General features: G+C 44.1%; 1 protein-coding gene across 7 annotated transcripts; it reads right to left on the bottom strand.

The window, feature by feature from the left end:
• Positions 1-3,901: 3,901 nt before the first annotated feature.
• Positions 3,902-24,297, bottom strand: LOC108029211 (serine/threonine-protein phosphatase 6 regulatory ankyrin repeat subunit A). Of its 7 annotated transcripts, XM_044094187.1 has the most exons (18): positions 23,335-24,297; positions 21,460-21,561; positions 17,617-17,718; positions 16,020-16,136; positions 14,458-14,550; positions 13,203-13,416; positions 12,671-12,966; positions 12,310-12,612; positions 10,824-12,251; positions 10,223-10,759; positions 9,954-10,160; positions 8,962-9,655; positions 8,486-8,572; positions 7,163-7,374; positions 5,472-5,600; positions 4,829-4,946; positions 4,141-4,358; positions 3,902-4,006 (listed from the first exon to the last, which is right to left on the bottom strand). In XM_044094187.1, the coding sequence occupies exons 1-18, from the start codon at positions 23,719-23,721 to the stop codon at positions 4,001-4,003; spliced, it is 5,250 nt and encodes a 1,749-aa protein (XP_043950122.1). In that variant the 5' UTR covers positions 23,722-24,297; the 3' UTR covers positions 3,902-4,000. The 7 variants fall into 7 exon arrangements, with proteins under 7 accessions (XP_043950122.1, XP_016956891.1, XP_016956888.1 ...); XM_017101402.3 differs by lacking the exons at positions 3,902-4,006; positions 7,163-7,374 and adding an exon at positions 6,568-6,797 and having other exon boundaries at positions 4,021-4,358; positions 4,838-4,946; XM_017101399.3 differs by lacking the exon at positions 3,902-4,006 and having other exon boundaries at positions 4,021-4,358; positions 4,838-4,946.
• Positions 24,298-24,909: the final 612 nt, after the last annotated feature.

The raw sequence follows: 24,909 nt of genomic DNA on the forward strand, positions 1-24,909 counted from the left end.
TATATGTTCTTGATTTACATGTTTTTATCTTTAAATTTCACTTTTAAATACAAATATGTATTCTCAACTGATGGATGGTAATTTTACCACGTGCTTTCCAAAATTTTAAAGTGATTGATTGACACTTAAATACAAATTTCAATAGTTAAGTTTGGAAGCTTCACCCAGGGCTTTTACTGTCAACCACTGTGCATGGTAGTGGTCCATTTTTCATAATGTTGCAAGTTTCTTTTGGCCACGGGGTGAGCAACAGCTGTCCGATGTTGCACTGTCGACTTGGCCAGTTAGTGGAGTCGAATTCGGAGCTGCAGCCTGGACATATAGATACGCGATCCGGGGACGGGGATCTCGGCGAGCTCCTATGACCTCAGGGGCTGGCAAAGGTGGTCCCGCTGATTGTTTACGTCTGCGCTACTCATAAAATTTCAATTAATCTCCGTGTCACTGCACTGCCAAACCAACACTTTCCTGCTAAATGGCATTTCCACTCAAAGAAAAACAAAATATTAAAAAATTTCAGATTACTTTTAGTATTTTTTCTTGTAGCTTTTCAGAAGTTTTTAAATTTTTTGCTAAAGTTTCATATATTCTATATGGAATATTTCAATATATTAATTTTATTTCCATCCATCCACTACCTTAAACTTAAAATGTACCATATATTCTTTAGCCATTTCTTTTCGCAGTGTCCCTCGTATTTAATTAAATACGAGACACATTTCTGGGGGCTGTGTTGGCCTGTATTAATAATAAGCCTTCAGTTTCCTCTTGCTTAGCAGATTATAATCTTCGGATCTTCGGGTATGCCTGGCAGGCACTCAGAAACTCGCACACGAATTAATCTTCTTCAAATTAGCATCTTGATTAGCCAATGAAATGTGTAACCCAGGCCCGCGATCGGGCGTTCGCTATAAAAATCAACAGAGAACCCAGCGATGATCATTGATCATTTTCGTGTTGTGTTGGTTTTTCTGTGACTCCCATTCCCATTCCAAAACCCAATCCGAATCTGAAGCCGAATCCGTTCGCATGGCTCTGCTGTTGATGTGATTACAATAATTAATCTTGGCCGAGATTATTGTTTCTACAGGCCAGCGAACCAGCAGCTAATCCAAAGTTACACAAAGAAAAATGGAATTCTTTGAAATAAGGTCTAGAAAATATATGTAATATTGGGAAAAACATAATTTTTTGTTTGACTTTTAGTAAAATGACTTAGGTACTTATAATAAAATTAAAAATAATGTGTTTTTGGTTAACTATTTTTGCTAGTCTTGAAACTATCTAAATAGCTTATTTTTCGTAAGTATTTTTACATTTATGACCATATAACACTTGCTTAAATATTGGCATACTGACTTCATTTATTTAGATAAATTCTACCATTTTAACTTTTTAATTAAATTAAGACATTTAAGCGGCTTCCATATAACCAAAATAATTATTTATTTTAGAATTTTACTTTAAAAATACTTTTTCTTATATATTGAATATATTTTCTTCCCAGAATCGACCACCTGTTAGATCAGTTTTTAATTTTAAAATTTCTTTCTGTGCAACCAAAGAGTTTGCGTTCGGATCCCTGCCATTTCCATTTCCCCAAGGCGCCAGCTACGGGCCTGGCGTCAAATTAAGTGTTTGTGTCGCTCGCCATTAATCACGGCCTATCACAAATTTCGATATGAAAAAGTGTTTTGTATATCAAAGCAACATGGGCAGCATAACCAGGTACAACTTGCTCCATGTCGTGTTTCTGCCGGGTGATCATATGGGTGTCGTCCGTTGTCCGATCATTTATTAACATTTTCCTGATCTGGCCTGGAAATGTCACCTGCTGTGCCAACACACCACACACATGTTCCCAGAGATACGCTGGCCGAGGCTGCGACTGAGACTGAGACTTTGCCCGGATCGAGTCTGCTTCCTGGTCGAGCAGAAACCTTTGATGGATGACGGACAGCATCGCCAGCATCGCGTCGAATCGGATTTGAATCCATTCGGAGTGCGTTTCTACGCTACCGAATCGCCGGGAAAGTGGCATTAATCAGGTTCTTCTATCTGACTGGCCGAATCGGTAGATTTATTAACTGCCTAATTGCAGCTTAAATTGACACGCTTGTGGCCATAAACCTTGGCTGCGGCCACAAACTCGTTTCCACTTTCGTACATTTTATCTGTGGCAAATATCAAGCACAGCAGCAGCAGCAGCAGCAGCTACTGCAACTGCAATTGCAACTGCCACAGAGCAAGAATGTCAACAACAAGGGGCAATTATGTGTAATAATACGAGTGCAAGTGCAGCCAGCACCAGCCATTGACCACTTGAGGTTTTCAACACATGCGAACAGGCTGTGACACCTGCAATCGGGGCGAAAACAACGGCTACACCAACAGCAACAGCAACAGCAACCTGCAGCTCGAAGCCAAATTAAAATGCAATTTCGAAGTTCAACACCTTGGTCAATTTGCCGATGCGGTTTCTGCCTCTCAGCCAACACGGCTAATGACGGCTGTGTGTCTCTTGGCAATCTGTCAATCCGCCAGGCGAATTAGGGAAACTTTATGGCCAGTTCTTAGCTTTATGGCCATAATCACACGGTTTAAAGCAGCGAAATTTAGCCCATTTAGCAGTTTTCAGAGAGTGATTTTTTAGCTTTTTAGAAAACAAAATATAAGATAATAATTTGTATTAATCGAGAATATTTATAAAAAACAGTAAATTAAACTATAAGTTTGACTAACAATAAATATTGAACTAGCAATCAAGGCAATAATAAAAAATTATAATAATATTTAATATAATCATAACTACTTTGGTAGTTACACAGTTAAAACAACTGCTATTCTTATGGGAAATAGTATTTTCAGTGAGTTGCTAAAATGCAACTTTTAAGAATACATTTTCTTAATAATTTGACAATAGTTCAATGCTTTACCTTAATAAATTATTAATCAAAAACCTAAAAAGAAGATCTATATTATGCGCCATAGAGCGGGTTCATTCAGGAACTACATCAGTGGCGCCATCTAGCTTTTGAATTCTAAACGAACATAATGTAATTTTCATGTGTAGATTATGTGTAAAAAGTCTTAAATTTTACATTGCATTATATGGCCTCTGTCATCGATAAATATGTCGAGTCGATATCAATCGATAATTGGCGCCAAAGTTCAAATGTCACATAATTCTCTATAAAAGATTTGAAGGAAATATTTTTAAAGATGTATCCTGCCAGGGACTTTGTTTGAAGCCAAATAACCTCTGATATAAAAGACATTTTTAAAATATGACTTATTTATTTACATTCAAGTACAGTTAACAATTTTAGGACATACATTTCTTATAAAAATCGAATCAAGCTTAGTAAATAAAGTGGATGTAGTTACTTGACAATTACCCGAAAACAATGAGATTATGCGATAATATTATAAAACCGGTTGCCTTTCAGCCCCGAGCGAAGCTAGAGTTAGGTTCTTACGAGCTAGAATAATCATATTTAACGCTAAGGTCGATCGGTCATCGTCGGAATCATTAGCTTATTACAAAATGCTAGGAGTTCGCTTCAAAAAATGTAAGGCAAAGAGGACGTATTCGATCGGTCCAAAAAGGACGAGTAAACTTACTTAATTCAAAAACCTCGAACATGGAAAACTTGTTTTGTTGTTTCGCCTGTCGGTGACATCGCCGACACAAAATCATATCAAAATAAACAATCTGTTGCGCTTCAAAAGTTACCCAAAACAATTTCAATATTCTAGCTAAAATTAGTTTAGAAGGTGAGGGCTTAACTTAAGAGTTTTGGAGATTCTTTTCTTAAACTCCAGTTAACCGCTGGTTGTTTAAGGTTAACTGGAGTCTGAGGAAAGCATGCCAAGGTGCCACTTAGGGATAGATAGTTTCTTAGGGTTAGCTCTTAGGAGTACAGAAGGACAGACGCTTGGATAGTCGAGAGGAGAGAGAGATAGTCAGGAAGGATAGTTGGAAGAGATAGGTTGAAGCTTAGACCTGCAAGCAAAACGTAGTTAATTAGCCATCCAAAGGGGTGTATCTGTATCTGTTTCTGTTGCTGTAGCTGTGTCGTTTCTGTGTGTTTATTTTGTGGTGTTTGCCGGGGCGGCCTTGATGGCTCGTCTGCCCACCTGTGCCGGTGGCTGAGGTCCTCCGCTGCCCTCCTGCGATCCGCTCTCGGCGTCCGAGTCCTTGATGGAGCCGCCCTCCTCGTCGCCAACCAGAGCCCGGTACTTCTTGGCAATCGCCTCCCAGTCGGCCACGTTCTCGATGCGGTTCTGATTGGCCTGCGAGAAGCTGGCCTGCGACCCCAGGGGTGACAAGTGGACCTGGGAGAGGGCCACCGAGTCTGGGGATTCAGGGAGATATGGTTAGCAGGTGGGTTTTATTCTGAAGTATTAGATACACTGAGGTAAAAGCGCCAAGAAGATTAACAATAATATTCCTATACTCTGTAATTTTAATTTAAAAGACATTTTAAAGTATTTAAAAAATTCGATTATTTTTTTTTTGTATTTTTTATCATTAAATATAGTTATATATAAAAAGTTCGAAAAAAGGTTCTTGACTTAAGGCGGTTTCATCTCCGTGTAAAGGAAAATTCGAAAGTAGAGGAAAGAATTTTGAGCTAGAGCGAGCCAATCGTTTTTCAGAGAAGAAAGTTGAGGAAGGAAAGCAAGACAGACAGAGGAGCTGATGGAGAAGAGAGTAACACTTGGGCTGACACGCTGTTAGCTACAAAACCCTTTGGACGGGTTCGATGTTCCCGGGGTGTACGGGTTCTGGTCGGAGTAGCAGTAGCCCTGCAGCGATACATACATGTCTCACCTTTCTTGATCTTCGACAGCCACTTGGCGCCGGCTTTGGTGCGCGGACTGGCCTGACGTATTCCCATCATCTGAACCAGACTTGGACGCTTCTTTTTCTTCATGCGTGCCTGAGGCGCGTGTTTGTGGGTTTGCAGGGTTGCAGGATTGCAGGTTTGTGGGTTAGATCAAGGCGCATTAGACACGGGACATAGGTCACATACAAGACAAGAGACACAACAATAAACGCAGTCAGCAATCGTTAATCACATCAAAAGCAGTCGGGTGCCAAGTGCTGAGGTCAAAGTGCACAGCAGCAGGGGATGGAAAGAGCTGTGAAGTATCTTCAAAACATTTCTATCTCCTGCTGCATTCGGAAATCACAGACGTAGTGCCAGGTGCGACAGGTGTTTCACTGGGTGGGCAACACACTTAAAGCATTCACGGTGTTAGAACTCATTGCGGTTGTTGCCAAATTGCTTTAAATGGGTTGGGGAAAAGGTCGGCGAACTACGCCCGTTCAGGATCGGTTCTGGTAGTTGCAAAGATACAGTCAACAGATAGGGAGCACACAGGATACGGATATTCATAGATAGAGAGAGTGGGGGAGACAGCGACAGCGGCCGGGAGGCGGCCTTTGCCACCTGAGATTTTACCTTGACCTTCTCGACGATCCACATAAACCAGGTGGTAACTAAATTAAGCGGCGAGGGCGCGGTTGTGGTGCGATGCATATTGCGTATAAGCTTGGACAAGCCAAATTTCCACTCGATGTCGGATTGGGCCTAGTATTTCATAGGTTTTTTCGATAGTTTGTTAGCGGAGTGCGCGATGTTGGATGGATGAGAGACATGATATAGGGGAGAACAAGAACAAAGGAATACACGGGATGAGTTTCGTGAGCTGAAGCCTCGGAATTTACAAGTTTTTTCACTCGGTTAATACGTAACTTAAGAGCTGCAAAAATCAGGTTGTTTATAACAGAAATGCACAAGTGCAGAGGCCTGTTTTGGATGGCAATTTCTTATAGGATTCCAAAATTTACCATACAAAACCTAGCCCCCACATTGGTGTATCTCTTCAGACTTAAATCCTAGACAATGACAAACACAGAAGACACATGGACATGCAGCAAACGATTTCTATACATAGTTTTAAAAGCATGCGTCGACCAACACTTTTCGTTCTGGCCTTGCTCAACACTGGTCACAAAAGCAGATCACACTTCTAGGCTCTAGTCCACTAAAGCTAGTCTGCACTCTACTAAACTAGAAGCAGCAGGCTTCACTCTTCGAGATACAGTTTTACTAGCACGCATAAAATGTATCCCTCAGATTGCTAACGTAATGTTCCTGAAAAAACCTGGAAGATGCAAGTCTGGGCAGTTGATGGATTTACAGAGCATGCCAAGTTCTCTAGTGGACCGAGGCTCCGGTTTCTCAACGCTCGGTTAAGTTGTTTTAGGTGACTATGACATGCTGGTAAGAATATAACTATCCTTTGCTGTTAGTTTGGTCTTTAACTTTCTTATTAAGCTAACTGTCAGAATTTAACCTGTAGTTAAAAAAAACATGCTAAAATAAGTGGTTAAAAATCTACAACATAGACTTTTCAATTTACTCGTTTAACTGCTTTGCTGAAAGAGAAAAGGATTAATACACATGGCAATAGGGCAGTCAGATACTTAACTTATGGTTAGAGTAAGAGTTAGTAAAAAGAGTCGAGCTGGTAAAAGCGCCTTAGCAATACTACCTGGATTCGTTGATAGGTGTCTGACATCATAGCAATCAGCAGGTTAATGAGCACAACCACCGACACCAACATGTAAATGCCAAAGACAATTTTGAACAGGTACTCAACCCAATACGGTTGAGTGGGCGTGGCTACATTTTTGATTTTGTCAACTTGCGTTTGCTCGGTCGTCGTTTGTCCGAACACGGCGAAGAACAACAACTCGAACGAGTTTATCGGATGCATGCGCACTGTGTCGGAGCCCCATAGATACATTTCCAGATACAGATACAGATACAAATAGACACCCCCGGACAGCACGCATATATTGGCCGGCGTGGAAATTGTTTTGAAAAATAAAAAGATAACGGACGCCCAGATTGGGTTGGTTGATTCGATTGCACGATTTTTTTGTGATTTGTTGTTGATTTTGCCCGATCGACCAACCCCCAGTTTTGGTTTAGGCCCAATTGTGGTTCAATTTGGAGCGGTCAGTTTGGGGTTGTAGTTACACAATTAAAGCACAAACAAATAGCATTCCGAGAAACGAAAATAAAAATGGGGGGAGAGGAAAAGCAGAGAGAAAATACAGATTAGTGACCTTGGCAATACAAACCTGAATGCGCTGATAAGTATCCGACATCATGGCAATTAGCAGGTTAATGAGTACAACCACAGACACCAACAAGTAGATGCCAAAGACAAATTTGAAGAGCACCTCGGTCCACTCGGGACGCAAGTGTCGCATGGGATTGATGTCCAGGGTGGTCGTCTGTCCGAAGACCGCGAAGAAGAGTCGCTCGAAAGCCAGAAAGGGCGTCATGGGTCCTAACATGGGTCCGAACGGAACGTTACTCACAATCAGATATCTCAACTATAGCATTCGTTAGCGCGGATTGCTGCAGCTAGCTTTTATATCGGATATGTATTGACGGCTTGGCACAGGCGTGTGTGCGATTAGTTGTCTTGGTTAGTTTGAAGTTTACATAAACGAGTAATATTTATGGTGGAGTTATTTGGGTTTCAGAGAGTGCGGGTGAGTGGTTAAACACGTCAAAAGCAGCATCTCGCAGTTCGCAGCTGAGCGGTTCGAATGACTCACGAATACGAGTATCGGTATCGGTATCGGTATCAGTAGCGTTATCGTTTTTCGTTATCGATTCGATTCGATCGGTTTCGATTGTTTCGATTGTGCAGAATTTGGTGGTGGGCAAGCGGCGCAAGCTGAAAGCCCCTGGCAGGTGGGCATTGGTAATACGATATTGCTGATTGATTGATTTTGGTTGGATTGACTGGGTTAAAACATCAACATGCAGTACTGGAATTTTGAGTTTGTACAGAGTTCTAATGGGTATCGTTTTGGTTACACATCGACATAAATAATCCAAATAAGTAATATGAGAAAAAATGAAGGTTTAAATAAAATAATAAAGATCTGGAGTACCTTAATATATTTCAAAATAAAATAATAAAAATTAAGATTAAAAAATTAAATAAAAATCATATGAAAGTACTTGAAAACACTAAACTTTTTAGTCTACCTCATCCTTTTTGATAAAGTGCAACACAAAACATCTAACTAATTCAAAAGAGTCGCAAAAACAAACTAATAAATCATACTCCGAACTAAAGGATAAAGCTGAGCGCATGGATACCTAAGAAAACACAGATCCACGACATCGAGGATGCGGAAAGGGAACTTCCCGCGAACATGCCTCAAAACGAAAGTAACTGAAACGAGCAAGGCGAGGGGATTTCGAGCAGCGAGTGCGGACTTGTGGACGTTCCTCCAGGGAACTGGAAAACAAACGACATAAAACTTTACGCACAACATCGAAGGCGGCAACGCAACGGGTTCGATTTGAAGGGGCTGGGGCGGAGCAGCCCCGGAAAAGGGGGCCATGCAAATGGTGGTAGTAGTGGGGGGGAGGAGACTTACGGTCGTCCTTGTGCTTGCGTCGGAATTCGCTGAAGCGACTATCGACATAATTCTCCACGGGCGGAGGGCGAGGGGTGGGCATGTCATCTGTTCCAAGTTCGGATAATTCAGTTAGATATTCAGTTTGGGGGTTAAGATCAGAGGGAGAACAATATTAGTGGAGGTCTTTGAGGTGGGGACTGGGACTTTGGGGATTACGACATCAAGGTTGGAGGTTCGGGTTGTTGTTTTGTACTTGTTGAGCATGCAATTGTTGTATTATGTGGTTGTAGTTGGTTCTTTTGGTTTTATTTACTTTTGTGAAACATCGAGCACACACAGATTAGATGGCTTTTCATTCAAGGCAGACACAGATACTTATCAAGACACATTGAACGTTCAAAAGAGGAAGTTTGCAAAACATTCCAAATGATAAGGTTGGAAATCAAAATATACAAAGGTAGACGGGAGGAAGCAAAGCAAACGTTTCGACTTACCGTCGCTGAAGTAGCCTCGATTTCGATTCTTCTTCTCGAAGCTCCGCAGATCCTCCGGCGAAAAGTTGGCAAAACTCTGATTCAGGGCTACGATGTGCATGGAAAAGCCAAACACAAAGATGGCCAAGACAGCCAGGAACCGGGCCAGATCCTTCAGCAGATCCCCAATGATGATGGCCCAGGGTCCGAAGAGGTGGTGGAAGGACAAGAAGTCCAGGATCTGCACACAGGCCAGCAGGAAGGCCAAGGCGAAGCACTGGTTCCGGCAGTAGACCAAAGTGGGCCAATACTCCTTGGACACGAAGAGGAAGGCCGACACGTGGACTCCCACGCCGGCCATTCCCAGCAGCAGTACCAGCACCTTTATCGATCCCAGTCCCGACTTATCCGACGGATTCGTCAGCTCGAACAGCAGCAGGCCACTCAGCCAGATGAGCAGGCCCACCTCGTACCAGTAGGGCACCAGGCTCAAGCGGAGGACCGGGTAAATGGGCGTTATGCCCACGATGCTCAGGTGGATCATGAGGTAAATGTGCGAGGTTAGGTACGACATGAACTTGATGATGGGCACCTTGTTGAACTTGTGGCCCATCGGGAAGGTGAAGCCGATCCACACCGGTGGGCAGACTATGAAGGCCACGAGGAGTAGGAGGATCTTCCAGGAGGCCCACGTCAGGGAGCCATGCCACAGTTCCTAAAAATATATTCATATATTATAATTAATACAGTCTTGTTTACTTGTATATCGTTTATGTGCAGTGGTCACCAGCAGAAGTAGTCAAGAAGCTACCCATCGGATACGAATGTTCTTTGTTGCTGACACAGATTGTCTACTTCTGCTGGCGATCACTGATTTCGAGCGATTTCAAGAGAGAAAGTATAAATGGAAAACTATTGCTAGTGCAAGAATAAGAAAAGTATCATAAATCATTTAATTAAAATCTTTAAAGAACTTAATAATGTGGCTTTATCTTATAGTTCACATCACACACTTGCAAGTAACGCTGGACCACCGTGTGGGCAATCACTTCCTTCTGCTCGTTTTCTATGAGGACGTCTAGAAACTCCACGTTTCTTTTGTCGGTGGCCTGAAGGATCTTTCCCGCGGAATCGGAGCCAGCTGCCAGGGCCAAAAGCTCCGTAGCCATGGCCTCGCACTGCTTGCCAGCAGCCACCAGATCCTTAGCACGCTCTTTTTCCTAAAAAAAAGATACCTTAAAAGTTTCCGAAGCGAGATTCATCTTCTAAAGTCGTGTATTACCTTCGTCGAGAGTACTATGTAGATATTGGACAGCTTGGCAGCCGTATCCACGGGCGCTGGGGACACCAGGACGAACTCCTGGATGGGCTTGTTGTTGTGGTTCTTGGACACCACCATCAGGTTGTAGACGAAGCGCTTGTCCTCCATCAGGCCGTAGGTGTCGTGCTCCTTGTTCATCAGGTAGCGAAGCACCTCGTTGTGTCCCTCGGAGGCGGCGAACCAAATGGCGGCACAACCGTAGTTGGTCTCCGACTTCGGAGAGGCACCCGCCTCGCACAGCAGCTTCACCACCTCCAAGTGGCCAGCTTTGGCAGCACAATGCAGTGGCGTCCAACCGTTCCGATCGGTTGCGTTGATCTCCGCGCCCTGGCCGAGCAGAATCTCCACCATCTGGATGTGGCCATGCATGGCGGCGATGTGCAGGCCCGTCCTGCCGTTACGATCCTGCGATTGGAGGAGTTCCGCCGACCGACTCAGGAGCAAACCGACCACTGACATGTGTCCGCCGAAGCATGCCAAATGGAGTGGATTGTAGCCCTGTAAAGATAATTTTGGCAGGTGGATCCTTAGTCTACATATTTCAAATGTATCTATATCTTACGTTTTCGATGGTCGCCGCATCCACTTGAACACCCGCCGAGTTGAGGAGCAGTCGCACCACGTTCTCGTTCCCAGAAAAGGCCGCCAAATGCAGTGGTGTCATCCCCGATTCCGTGCCAAGATCCCCGAACAAGCTCTGTCCCGTTGGCGTCTCCGATTTGACGGTGGCGGGAACACTGGTCAGCAGTTCCCGCACGGTATCCGCCTGTCCGTAGTAGGCAGCCACATGGAGTGGCGTCAGGCCCAGCTTTTTACTATTGATCCTCAGGGAGTTGGTGCTCTTCAGCACATCCAAGACCTGACCGTGACCATTTTGGGCCGCCAAGTGGACGGCGGTGAAGCCCGCCTTGTTTTCCTCAGTGCAGGAGGCACCGGCTCTCACCAGAGCCTTGACCACGTCCGCATGACCGCCCTCGGCGGCCAGCTGAAGGGGCGTGGCATCCGTGAGTTTGTTCCGCGCCGAAATCACACCCGATCGATCGAACTTCATCAGCTCCTCGATCACCTTGACGGAACCCTGCATGGCGGCAATATGGGCACAAGTGTTGCCATCCTTGCTGGTGGCATTCACCAGGGAGGGATGCTGCTGCAGGAAGAGTTTGGCCACTTCAGAGTAGTTGTTCTGGGCGGCGACGTGGATGGGCTTCTGGCCCAGGTCGTCCGTCGCATCGATATTGGCGCCCAGCTCGAGGAGCAGCTGGCAGACCTCCATCTGCCCGCTGGCCGCCGCCAGATGGAGCGGCGTTTGCTTTCTCAGAGTCAGGATGTCGATTACCGCATTGTGATCCTTGATGAGGAACTTCACCAGATGCGTAAACCCATTCATGGCCGCCAAATGGAGGGCGGTGCGTCCCACGCGTGACTTGGAATTGATGAAAGCCTTGTTGGTCAGCAGGGCATCGCAGACATGAAGGTATCCTCGTTCGGCGGCCAAATGCAGGGCGGACCGTCCTTCCGTATCGAAGACATCCACTCGAGCGTGGTTCGCCAGGAGATTGTTCACCAGCTCCATGTGCCCCCGATGGCAGGCGATCAGCAGGGGAGTCCAACCCACCGAGGATTGTCGGTTCATGGCCTTCTGGATGTCCGTGGGATTCATGTGCGAGATCATCTCCATCAGCACATCGTTATTACCAGCCACGGCGCAATAATGGAAGGCGGTCTCCAGGGCATTCTTCGTTTGCAACGTGACATCTGCTCCGTTCTCGAGGAGCATGCGAACGATCTGCTTGTCGGATTCGGGTATCTTAACCTCCTCCTTGCTGATTTGGCAGGTGTAATGCAACGCCGTGGCGCCGTCCTCGTTCACCGAGTTTATATAGGTGGTGGCCTTGTCCGGACCGTGCTTTTCCTTCACAGTTTCGATCAGGTGTCGTACGATGTCCGGATGGCAAGCCCGACAGGCCATGTGTAGCGGTGTCTCACCAGTCTATAAAGGAAGATATCATCAGGGAATCTGTCATTTTCATGCAACTGCGCCCACTCACATTTGACTTGTACAGCGGATCGCCTTCGTCCTCGAGCAGCTGCATCAAGGTCGCCAGATTGCCATGACGCGCAGCCACATGGACCGGGGTCAGACAATCATCCGTGGTCAAATTGGGACTGGCTCCAGATTTTAGCAGCATGAGAGCACACCGATCACCATCCTTCACTCGCGCTGCAATGTGCAATGGTGTCTCACGTAGTTTTCCTCCTCGGACATGGACATCTGCACCGAATCCCAACAGGGTCTCCACAACGGCGGGCTTGGCAGACTCCACGGCTATATGAAGAGCCGTATAGTTGTCCTATAAGAGGTAGTATGTGAAAAAGTATCTCATAAGTTATGAATTTTATCATACGTACGTTGGTGGTCACATCCACTTTCTCGCCCTTCTGCAGCAGCGTGTTGATGATCCCCGTGTGGCCGTAGGCGGCGGCGGTGTGGATACTCCGGGCTCCATCCTTGTTGGGCATGTGGAGGTAGACGCCCTTCTTGAAGAGCATCGTGGCGCACTCAGCATGGCCGTTGAGTGACGCAATGTGCATCAGGGTGCTGCCATCCTTGGTGCGCTCGAAGATGCTCGCCTTGAACTTGTCGGCCAGTATCTCGATGACGTGCGCGTGCCCATTCTCGGCGGCCAAGTGCATCGGAGTGCGATCTGGTGGGGATTAGGATTAAGTATTTAATACCAGATTTTATAATATCTCATTCCCAAAATAAACTGAATTTTTTTCACTTTATGTCTTTTAGTGAAACCTCCGCCCACCCGGGGGCGCCAGTTTTCTTGTTCAAGTTTAAACATGGTTTAAGATTAAAGTTATTTAGTAGTATCAAGGTGAACATGATTTGTACCGAGATTAAGATTATCCTTGTTCCAATTTCCCCCAGACTTACCTTGATTGTCCGCAATGGACGCTGAGGCGCGCACGCCATAGAAGTACTTGAGTAGGGCCTCATCACCTTCGGCTGCCGCGATATGCAGCGGCGTCTGGCCCTCCCCATTCTGCGTGTCCACATTCGTTCCGTAGTCGACCAGGATGCGGACCATGTCCACGTCCCGCCGTCTGGCGGCCAAATGCAAGGCCGTGTCTCCATTGGCCGTCGTTGCCTGTGAATAAACGAAACGAAAGTCGAGCATGAGGAGATGCACTCAAAGAAAAATACGTTGAAAATAGTTACTCCTTTTGAAAAACTATTTTTGTGATGAGAGAATCTAAGAACGAAGAAATGCAACTCATATACTAAATGTTTTTAAATAGTAATAACAAAATCCTTAGTGTCCGACTTTCCTATTTTCATAAAAAATCCTCTTTTCCTGAGTGTTTACGGCTGCACTTTATTTACTGAATTCAACACATTTTATTTTGGGCTATGCAAATCAGATTCCCCTTCCCTTTTAACTGCGTTTTCACCTCACTTGTGACCCAGTTTGTGGCTGTTTTGCCGGCTGATTGCGTGCTCAGCCAGCGGCCAAAGTCAGGCGCAACTTTAACTTTAACTTTGGCTTGAACCCTTGGCCTAAAGCGAGCCGAAGCCCTTTGGTTAATTTAATCAACACGCACTGCTCTTGGCATGTGTTGCACTTCAACTTTTGATTGAAAATTGCACAAACTTTGCCAATGTCGCGCACTGTTGCACTTTTCATGCAACCGTTCTCCACCTGTGCGTAACTGAGGTGGGTTAATTTGCATTTTTGATTTACTTACACGCCTGGCTTTTGGACAGTTCAAGGCTTAAGGAGCCTTGTGGACATTTTCTGACAGCTCAGCTGGACATTTTGATTGGCACTTTGGCGGCGGACTATAAAATCCTCAAGTTCTTGCGCTTTTGGGGTTCTAATTTTGTGTGAATTGCGTTGAGTGCGTAGATAGTGAAGGGAATTTACATTTCTGGTTTTTAAGGCTCTTAATGTTGACATTTTCTGACAGCCAAGGAAGACGTTTTGATTGAGGTAAAAGATTTTAGATATGAAGTTTTCTTTAAAGGCTAGTCGTATAGGAAGTTAAGGATAGTGGAATGCGACTTAAAGGACCAAAAATTAAAATATACCTTTTAATAGGCTTCAATTTATGTCTTGCATTTTAAAAACTTTGATGTATATAATCTTATTTTTAGGTGTTGAAGGTTTAAAATTACCCAGATAACTCACCTTTAGTTGGTCCGCCGTTTGTGCCGCCAGGAGCTCCCTGCACATGGACTGGTTTCCCGACTCCACGGCGAGGAGCAATGGTATTTTGCCACGCTACAGGAAAGATATGTTATATAGTATACAAAATAATTAAGATAAGGACACAACACCACCGCACACATTCAGTCTCACACACGTATAATCATAAATATCCAATTAGCCAATTCGAGCCTCAAGTGTTAACGGCAACATGTTTTACTATTTTTAGCCAAGTTCGCAACTTTGGCGCTCCAACTTTGAAGCCAACTAGCTTTTGGGTGGGGGCAGGGGTGAGAGAGTGGGCGTGCCGGGGAGTCATTATCCCTATCTACTAGGAAAGGCGAGTAAATCAAGTTGTACAGCGACTTGACCCCCTTTTTTCGGTAGAATTCTCCTCGGTTTGTTATTTGTTTGTTGTTGGCAACGAGTTGAGCGCCCTCGCGGGGGGAAAGCTACAATCCCACCCATAGATATATACATGTATCCGAAGAATGCGTGTAAAAAAGGAAAGCGAATCGGAAGAAATCGAACTGAACGGCATCGAAAGCTAAATACTTCATCCGGCTAATTTCGCCTGACAGTGCCATTCCACCTCTCTCTAATTGATTTAAATCAAGTTGCTGTTTGCCATTTGCCATCGAGGTGGGTAAGCATATTGTCTAGACAATCAATCGGCGGCACCCGATCTCCCCAATCAGACCCCAAAATCCCCTTTGATTCCGACCAATCGTTTGAATGGCAATTCGGTGGATATTTATGCGCTCCCCTCGCGTGCGTAATGGAAATATCGCCCGTGCATTTCCACCCGTGCACGTGATGCGACAAATAGTTCCGCATTTCACTGGAGATTTCCTAGGGGGCCTCCGAAAAGGGGTCTTGAGCTCGGGTGTACCCCCTGCAAGTTAATCAGACGGAGACGACAACTTTGATGGTAATTCAACGCTCACTGGGGCTTACCAACTTTGGTGAGAGCTCCTCATTGTTACAGAGGGAAAAAATATAATTTAAGGGATCAAATAATTGGTAACTATTTTACACCAACGGAAAATTTACAATATTACTGATTTTAGGTAATATAATAAAAAAAATCAGTACTCCAAAAAGGGATCTACACTTTTTTAAGAAGCCAGAAACCTCTAAAACGTTTTTTTTTTTTTGTTTTTCTTGCTGTGTAATAGTCGCATTAACTTTTTTGGGCCTTTTGTGATTTCCAGCCAGTCGAAATGCATTTACCCGGAGCAGTTTTGCTTATCGATTTTTCCACAAATTTTGTTTGCTTTATGTTACTAGCTTCTCTCGATTTTGTTGTTGCCCTTATTGTAATGTATATATTTTTTGGTGATTTTTATTAAGTCTTTGTTTACGTTGGCACTGCCTGGCACGGCCGTCGAGAGTACTTCACTTCACATAGGCTTACATTTCGGGGGAGTAAAATACTAGAGCAAGAGGAGATAAAGCGACCAACACTTGTGGCTCCATCCATCACTCACACAGCCACACAGCCACACTGGCTCACATTCACAAGCACACATGGTAACACTTACGCCGTCCGCTTTCAAGCGGATATCCTTGCCAGCAGCCGCGAGAAGAGCGCGCAGGATATTGGTTGCAGTTCCGGTTTGCCGGCTCGACACCAAATGCACCGCAGTTTGAGAACGCGACTGAAAAAAAAGATGTATCAGTGCTTTGATTTAAATGTGTACACACTGCCCACGCACTTATTGTAAGGGTCACACTTTTTTAGTTGCAATTAATATGCTGCTCTGCGGTTAATGTTCGCACCTAAAAACTGGCTAACTAACTGGTTCCTATTCGCTTCAAAATCCCATTTGCTACTGAATAGGCAAGTGGCTCGTTTTTGCGTTTATAAGCACATTTCGTGTCATTTTTCTTTTTGGCCTCTCCCGCTCATATCACAGATTGACAGCCCGAAAAAAAGCATAATAAAGAACTCCCACTGACAGCCGCAGTGGGAGTGAGCGAGCGAGGTGTATTAATGTGGGTGGGGTTGGGAGGATGGGAGGCCGAGCAGCAGGTGAAGGAAACATGGGCCAGGTGTTGGTAGTGGATGTGAATGTGGAGTCCTTCTGCCACGCACACACGCCAACGGAGCACTTCAAACTTGGCTGTTGCTAAAACAAAAGTTTGCATCTGTCTGTCTCGCTTCTGCGGCTCCGCCTCTCTCGCTCGCACCTCCGTGCGGAGCCCTCTTCTGATAACCATCAGTAATTTCGGCACAGCTCACGCCCCCTAAATCACCAAGTCTCGAGCCCTCATTGCGGCCGAGAAAAAATAAAGAAAAGCAAATTAATGCCGACACGAGAAATAGACTTGGAGAAATAATTGCCACAATGCTTGACGATGTGATCATCATTAGTTTATATATTATTCTAATGTGGGTCGTAGGAATTTTTAATGTTTGAAAATTTAAAAGCTTTGTTTTTACGAAGATGCGATGATGATACGCTTTTTGATTTTGAACAATGTGCTGGTTAAAATGCATTAGCCTTCGTGAAATTTGTTCTGCAAGTTGTATATTTATACTCAACTGTACTTCAGATATTATGATGATTAGGCTGTCGGCCTTATAAAGCATTTAAATCGTTCTCTAAACTGTCTACATCGTAATATCTTCTGTTGTGGAACTACCTTGTCTGTGAAATATGTTTCTAATATACGGAAATTATATGTTTAGTTGGTAACAACCAAAAATAATATTTGTTCTAGGATTTTTTACTTACAATTTTTAAATATCTTAGTCATATTCCATTTATACAAGCTATATTTGTGGTTCTTTAAAGCCCCTGAAGTTTCCTTAAGCGAGTCCTAGACATTACCAACTTAACCTTGTCGCCAGTTAATTGCCGGGCCCGCCAAACTTACATGCAACATGCGAGCCTCAAAGTTGCATCTTCGCCTGGCTCTGACCTTTGTTTTTTTAGCCAGGTGAAGTATGCGTCTAATAGCCGCAAATTGCCTGCGAACCGGGCTGACAGCAGCCCCAAGGTATGCAGCGATTTCATTGACTCGCAAGTACAGACTCGAAACTCCAGTCTCGAGTCTGGGGACCTGAGTGTGTCGCCTGACGTGCCGCGACCTCAACTCTTAAGATATAGTATATAGAGCTATTGGAATACTCACGCCACCGGTGGAGAAGGGATCGACGCCGCGTTTTGTTAGCAACAATTTGACGACATCCTCACGCGAATACATTGCCGCAATGTGTAGCACATTATAATTATCCTGCAAGGAGAAGAGGGGGTGGCTGAAATCAATTGCAATTCATTGGCAGGAAACTCCCGCCCACACCGACGAGCTGGGTCAGTTCAATGGGTCAAAGTCAGTCGGTTTTGCATGTGGCCTGCCTTTTGGCTGGCTAAGGAGTGGCTCTGGCTCGAGACCCCTGCTTGATTACTTAGCCACAATCTTGCATGCGGACTTTCACTTACCAGGGGATTTCTTAATGGCCACAGCCCAGCCGCAGGCCCCACATGCAAAAACTGCATCAATGGCAACCAGGAAAACCCAAAAAAAACCCAACAATGTGGGTTAAAAAATATGACCCTGAGCAAATCACCGAAACGTAACGAAAAGTGCTTTAAGATAACGTCCGGGCATGGAGTGCTTGGTTTACCGGGAGCTTCGAGAGAAGTGAAGTGAGTCAGTGGTGAATTGGGGCATGGGGCGATATTTATTGCCTTATATAATAAGCCATAACGCAACGTGTTACACATACGCCCTGTGTGCCCGGTGGGCCTGGGCCCTGGGCCCTGGGCTTAATTTATAACTAAGCCTCCCCATTGTTCTCAGCCCGAACGGAAGTGAACTGGTTTCGTATAAATGTATATATGGGGTCGTATAAGGTGGAGAGGTCTTTCTGCCCTGTCATCAGGTTGGTTAGTGCAAATGGGAACTAGTAAACTAGGCTTGAGGGGGTTCCAAATTCCTAATGGTATGATGTTATATGAAAAAGTATGTTCCAAAATGCCGAGTTCCTTAAAAAGACAAGATATCTTAAGATAATATTATCTGTTGAATTTTGTATGATCTTAAATAATGGATTCGGAACTGCTATGATAACATCTATAACATTTTTTTTAATATTCTCCTATCAAAAACTCCTATTCGTTTAAACAATTTCCATATTTCCAGGAACTTCTTGGACTTTTGTATGATAATTTTAAACCCCGGGACTTTCCCACTCGGTAAGTGTGTGTGGGCTTCGTGTCGTGTGAAATTCGAGTTTCTTGCGGCTTATTTGCCACTATTTCTGGCCGCAGCTCCTGCTAATTTGCATACAGCGCCGCGGGCTTCGAGTCGACGGCTTTGACACATGTCCAGAAAGCCAATCCAAGACGTTGGCCCGAACCGAAACAAAAAACAAAGTAAACTTTCAGCCGCTCGAAGGCATCGGCTGGGCATAGCTATTGGGGTTCCAAGGCAGACAGATAATATTTCACGCGCTGTTTTGCATACTTTTGAGCCCGGTTCGAGTTTGTTTTCGAGTCTCGTGGGCTGTTGGGTTGTGTTTGGCTCGGGCCAGGCGAAAGGAAAAACCGGAAACAAAACCAAAACGGAAGCGCAAATTTTCCAGCACATTTTTGCCCAGGCAAATGGAGGTTGGCCTGAAGTCGACCCAGTTTAGTGGGTGTTTTTACTACCCAAAGATACTTAGGGCACACTACAGGATGAAGTCATTTTGTGGCAATGTCACACACCTTCCTTAAAGTAATTGCAAGTCCTTATTGCGGAGCTCATTTGGATTACCCTCTTGCATAATGGAGTTAATTAATTTCCTTCTTTTTGGGGGGGAGGGGCAGAGATTACTTGGCTCACGCACTGAGGCAAGTTGACAAATGAATTGGCGTTTTTATTCGCCATTTTCATTTCACGCTGTCATCGCCCCACATATGGAAGAGGTCACTGCGTGAAGCACTCCGCATGAATTTAATTAAAATTGCATATTAATGACGCCGCTGGCCATAAAAATGTGGCGGAAGTCGGGGCCGACGTCGAGGTCTCCGGTTTGGGCCACTCTCTAAAGGTCACATGGAGTTCCTGGCTTTGGTTTCGGCTTTGGCCAACTGGGCGTACATCGGAGTCATGTGCTTGATTAATTGGCTTTTAAGTTGCAAAGAGGTGTTGCAAACACGCCTCTAAGTCGGGTTCCAAAAAAGGAGACGCCGCCTTGGAGTTGAAAAGTTAAAAATGTTAATTAGTCGGCGTTACATCATACAAGTATCCTTTATAATGGCCATAATGGTCCTGGGCCTGTCGTGTTGAGTGGGAATTACTTTGGGCTGGTCTGACAGTTAGATAAGTTGCAAATTGTAAATGCAATAAACATTTCTCTCGGCCACGAGCCCAGTTTTTAATTCATTTAGGCGGTGTACGAGTTGGTCACGAAGTGACATTTGCGTTTAAAAAAAAGGTAATTATACGGATGAGGTAATGATGTGGTTTTTAAAAAGGTGCGCTTTTTATAATGTCACGGAACTGATATCATAATGTTTAATTAGCCCAAAAACAATGTGATGCCATCATACATGGAGCAACCATCTAATTGGAACAATCTAAGATGAATAATTAAACTGTATGGTCATTTTTAATCTGGTTAGAGAGCCAATGAATTTTTCACATATGAAAAAATAATGTAGATAAAATAATTAATAAGAACAATTAGATCCAATTGATATATTGTTGTGCATTTTTAAAGAAGTATTTAAAAAGGAATATCTTTGAAAATTATACTATGCAAATATTTAATATAAATTCTAGTATCTAAATAAAATCCTATCGTGGTCATTATTTTCATGGCTAGCTTGTATTTTCCACCTTCTTCATGTTTTATTACTCTCGTGTACCTTTAACATTTCCCAGCACACTCTTTAACCCGGGCACACAATCGTCCACTTTGGGGGGAATTTTCCTGAGGGTAGGAAAACTGAAGTTTCTGTGTTTGTTTTGGTAATTCAATTCGCCATGTCTGCACTGGTTTGGCAACAATTATTTTGTAATTAGGTCAAGGATTTTTATCGCCGCAAGCCCCGAAATAAAGTACGTTGCGTATACGTAAGGACATGTGAATGGGCAGCCAAAAAGCGACTTCGAGTGAAATTTCGCTAAGTAATTGCGGCATGCAAAGGAGCTGGTCAGCGAATTCGAACAATGGTTAGCAACTTGGCCTAATGGGCGATGCCAAATTTTGCTCACTTCACTTGCTGACATCAAAACAAGAATTGGCTATAATCACGATGGCAAATTACTGAAGAAATCAGGGATAAACATCAACGATGACCTTTCATCTCCACTTAAGCTGGTTAAATCAAGCCTTGAAGATACCTCATACTTTATACATGAGGGTATTTTATAATCTTCAAAAAAAATACCAAAACATTATGCGGTGTCTCCACTACTTCACTTCTTAGATCTCAGCTTCCCAATATATATATATAACCATATAAAGAATAAACTTAATAGCACCCAAATGAAATTGACAACTTAAATGGTATATAATAAAGTTCTTCTCCCTTTTTGATAACCAAATAAACATCTTTAAATTTCAGTCGTTAGCGGCTATAAAACCAAATAAAGGAAATGTTTTTGTTGTTCTTAAAGGAAATTCCCATTCGTGCTGAGAAACTCGACTCCAGTCCCCCATGAGTCGACCATTGGCCAAGCTCAGTTGAGTTGACCCATTGAGGAAGGGCGGCATTACCGAATTGAGGAACTGACGGGGGTGAGTGGTGTGTGAGAATCGTGCGTAGAAGTGGGTGCCCCGGCTCACCCACCGACGCCCCCGCTTCTCGAGATTTAATTATGCGGTTTTTATTGATTTGACACATTTTTAGCGGCTTTTACCACCGCAGTTCACTTAAACAGCTGGGTTGCTTCTATATTTATACCCAGCTCAATGGGGCGTTAGGAAGTCAGGGAGCTAAGGAACTTTAAATTATTCCAAGCACAGTCCCTGCGAAGACTCACATTATTACGGGCTCCCACGTCGGCGCCCAGCTCAATCATGCGATCCATTATGGCCGTCTTATTGTCCTTCGTGGCGTACATCAAAGGCGTCATGCCGGTGTTCTGAAATCCAAATTTAAAGGATTTTAATTACAAGAGGTTGAAGAAAAATATTTATAGTATAATGACGCTTCTAAAAATCCCATAAACATTTGTATAATATAATGAAGCTAACTCAATCTTGAAATTACTGGTTTAAATCACAAATTGATAGTACAAGCTTTCGTACTAAGACTACTGAACCAATTTGATTGGCATTATTTAAAACTGATAACGACTTCTTTCTCCTGTGCAATCTGTTTTGTAACCCTTAAGAATATATGTGTACTTAGACATGTGGACCGATTAAATTGTCCTTATTTTGCATTGATAACACCTTTTTTATTAATTAAATAATCATCAATGAATTCGGGTTTTGCATCGGCTGATAAGAAATTCTATGTTTTATGACTAGATGAACTAAAATAATTTAATAGTATTTTAAAAAGGTATAAATATTTATTCTAGGCTAACAAAAAATCAGTTCCAAGCATACATCAAATAAAAACCAAACTGACTTTGACTAGAAGCTTATAATAATAATATTTTTATTTTTACTGTACTTATAAAATTGGCCAAGTAAGTAATAATAAAAATAACAATATGAAAAGATACCAACAAAGATACAAGGAAAACATTTGACTATAAGAATAACTTCCTGACCCCAATCTTCTCGATTCCTCATTATTGCAATAGAACTCTTCGGCTGATAAGCTGTTTTCCATATTGTAAGCTCGTTCTCTGGCAATTAAAACGAAATCAAGAGCAAACCCATCAAGTCAAGAACCGAATAAGGACCCTAGGCCCGGAGAAACGGAAATAATCAGGGCAAAAATAGCCCAACTCCAGGCTATATTTATGCAAATATCGTCTCGGCCTCAGTCTAGTCTGGCAGACAACCCCAGCCGGGGGAGCTGGCATATCTAGTACCACCCAAGAGAAAGGAAAGAAATGCCCAGGAACTTTCAACCCTTTCGCCGCACACCTCCCCGCATTTCATTAGCGGTGCAACGTTAATTTTATGTCAACGACTTCTCCGTTTCATACCGTTTATGGTAAATTGAAATCGAAGCGCTTCAATTCTTCGATGTTTTATGAGTTTATCGGCTCGGCTGGTTGGCCGGGTAGCCAGCGCAACTTGTGGCAGGACGCCCGGAACTTGGAGCTCCGAGCCGAAAGCCATCGCCTTGGCAGCCGAAACATTTGGGCCGCGCTATCAAATAACACTCGCTGTTCTCCGCTTTCTGGCATTTTGCTTTCTAGCCTCTGCTTCTCTGGCCTCCAGTTCCTCCGGGCCGCTGTGTGTCGTTATTTTGGCTGGTAAACAACCAGAAATGGGAAAATGCCGCCGACGTTGATAAGGGCGACGTTTGGGAAGCCAGTACACTGGGGTAAATATTCGATTTCATACGGGGATACTCCTAACTCTTCTTTAAAAATTTCTAAAATAGTTTCGAAACCGAAAAAACAAAATAGATAAGAAAATTCAATAACTTGACAAATGTATTTATCTCTCGAGAAAAATAAATCCTATTTAATAACTAACTGAGCTTTAATAAATAATCAAAAAGCCTTATTATTTCTCAATCAATTTTAGAAATCAAAATCGAAGAAAAAGTCTTAAAACCAATATTTATTTGTATGCCTTTTTTTAGGGAATATAACACAACAATTTCTTTTCAGTGCACGACCTGTTCCTGTACTTATTTCGCTTCCTGTTCCCGCTCTGGCTCGCAATTGATTTTACAAATGCAGGCAAATGGGCCGGAAACCCCGCCGCAGCGCCAGGCTACTCACCATGTCGTGGACTCCGGCCAGGGGGATGTGGTTGCCGTCCTCGCCCACATTGGCCACGTACTTCTCCAGCTTCTTGAGCTCCGCCTCGATGGGCGTCCACTCGCTTTTCATGGCCAGGCCGAGCACCTTGTTCGCCGTGTCCCGGATGGAGGCGCCGGCGCTCGGGGGCTTGGGGGCGGGAAAGAGATCCATGTCCTTCTTGTCGCCGTTGCTCGAGCTGTCGTCCTTGGGATCGGAGTCGGCCTTGCTGGCGGGCGTGGCCCGCTCGCTGGGCGTGGCCGAGTCGTCCGGCGGACCGGTCAGCGAAGAGGGGGTCTTACGGCCCACGCCGGCGCCCCCAGCACCGCCGCCTCGCCCACCGCCACGCCCTCCGCGCGGCTGCGACATCCTGCTCCTGGAATCTCTCTCTCTCTTGGTCGTTAGTGCCCCCCAATCAGTCGCTGATCATCGGGACTTTTGGGATGGGGCTGGGATTTCGTTGGTTGAACGGAAGCACTGAGGGATGTTAACTGGTTTATGCCGCCATTATCCGTGTAATACCTTTCGGTTATTGTATTATTATTGATTCGATAGGGGGGTACGGCGGGTTTTTAGCTGCATGGTTTCGCACTCGCATTGCACAAATTCCAGGGGCCTCCTCCGCATTTTACCAATATTTGTTACCAACAATTTGCATTTTCATTGGCAACACAGCAACAGCAACAGACACACTAGCACACACACTGCAACACACAGACCGAGAAACACTCGCTATTATTCCACTTTGATTCTTTCGCTTTCTTCACTTTTACTACACAAATTTATATGTTTAGCCCCTTTATGGCTTCGGTTGCGTGTGCGTTAACGGCAGTGCCCCCTTTTTCCGTGGCTTCTTTGTATTTTTGTTGGCCAAAAAGTCCCCAACTTCAGCACCGAATTGTGGGTTTCAATCCCCTGGAGCCACGAGAGAAATCAACCGTTTGCCACGAGCGTCTGCGAGTTTCTGATTTGCCAGTCGAGAGTTTTCCCAAGGCGCTCGAGCGGAAAACTCGGCCCTCCACTCGGTGTCGGTAGCTCTGGCAACCTGACGAAGCTCCAAACTCGAAGGACGCAAGACGCTCCTTCGAAAAACAAGAACCGAGGAACATCCGCGCAAGCGTTTGTTTACAATTGTTGAATCCCCGGTAGAACCGCCTTTTTTGGCGCCAAAATCTCGGGTTTCGTTGGGATTTCCACCGTCGTTAAACGTCGCTGGGAAAGCCTAATGGCCAACAGCGGCCATTGAGATTGGAACATCCTGGCTGACTGGCCATGGAAATCCCAAGTGGTTAGGAAAGCAATTATTTTTGCAATTGTTGCTCGGTTTTCGAGTTTTTACTTAGAATTTTATTTTTTAGAGTATAGAATGTAAAAAAAGTCAAGTCAATCATATTTTTAAGATTTGACCTTGAGGACCTTGAGTGCATTCTAAGGCTCATACAGTGAAAGCTAGAAGAAAATAAAATAGCTGCTACCGCCTATAACAATGATACAAATTACGTATTTCTCGTCCTGAAAAAATAAAATGAAACATATTTTATAAATAATTTCTATTAC

Source organism: Drosophila biarmipes, chromosome 2L, assembly GCF_025231255.1.
Source record: "Drosophila biarmipes strain raj3 chromosome 2L, RU_DBia_V1.1, whole genome shotgun sequence".
Lineage (NCBI taxonomy): Eukaryota > Metazoa > Arthropoda > Insecta > Diptera > Drosophilidae > Drosophila > Drosophila biarmipes.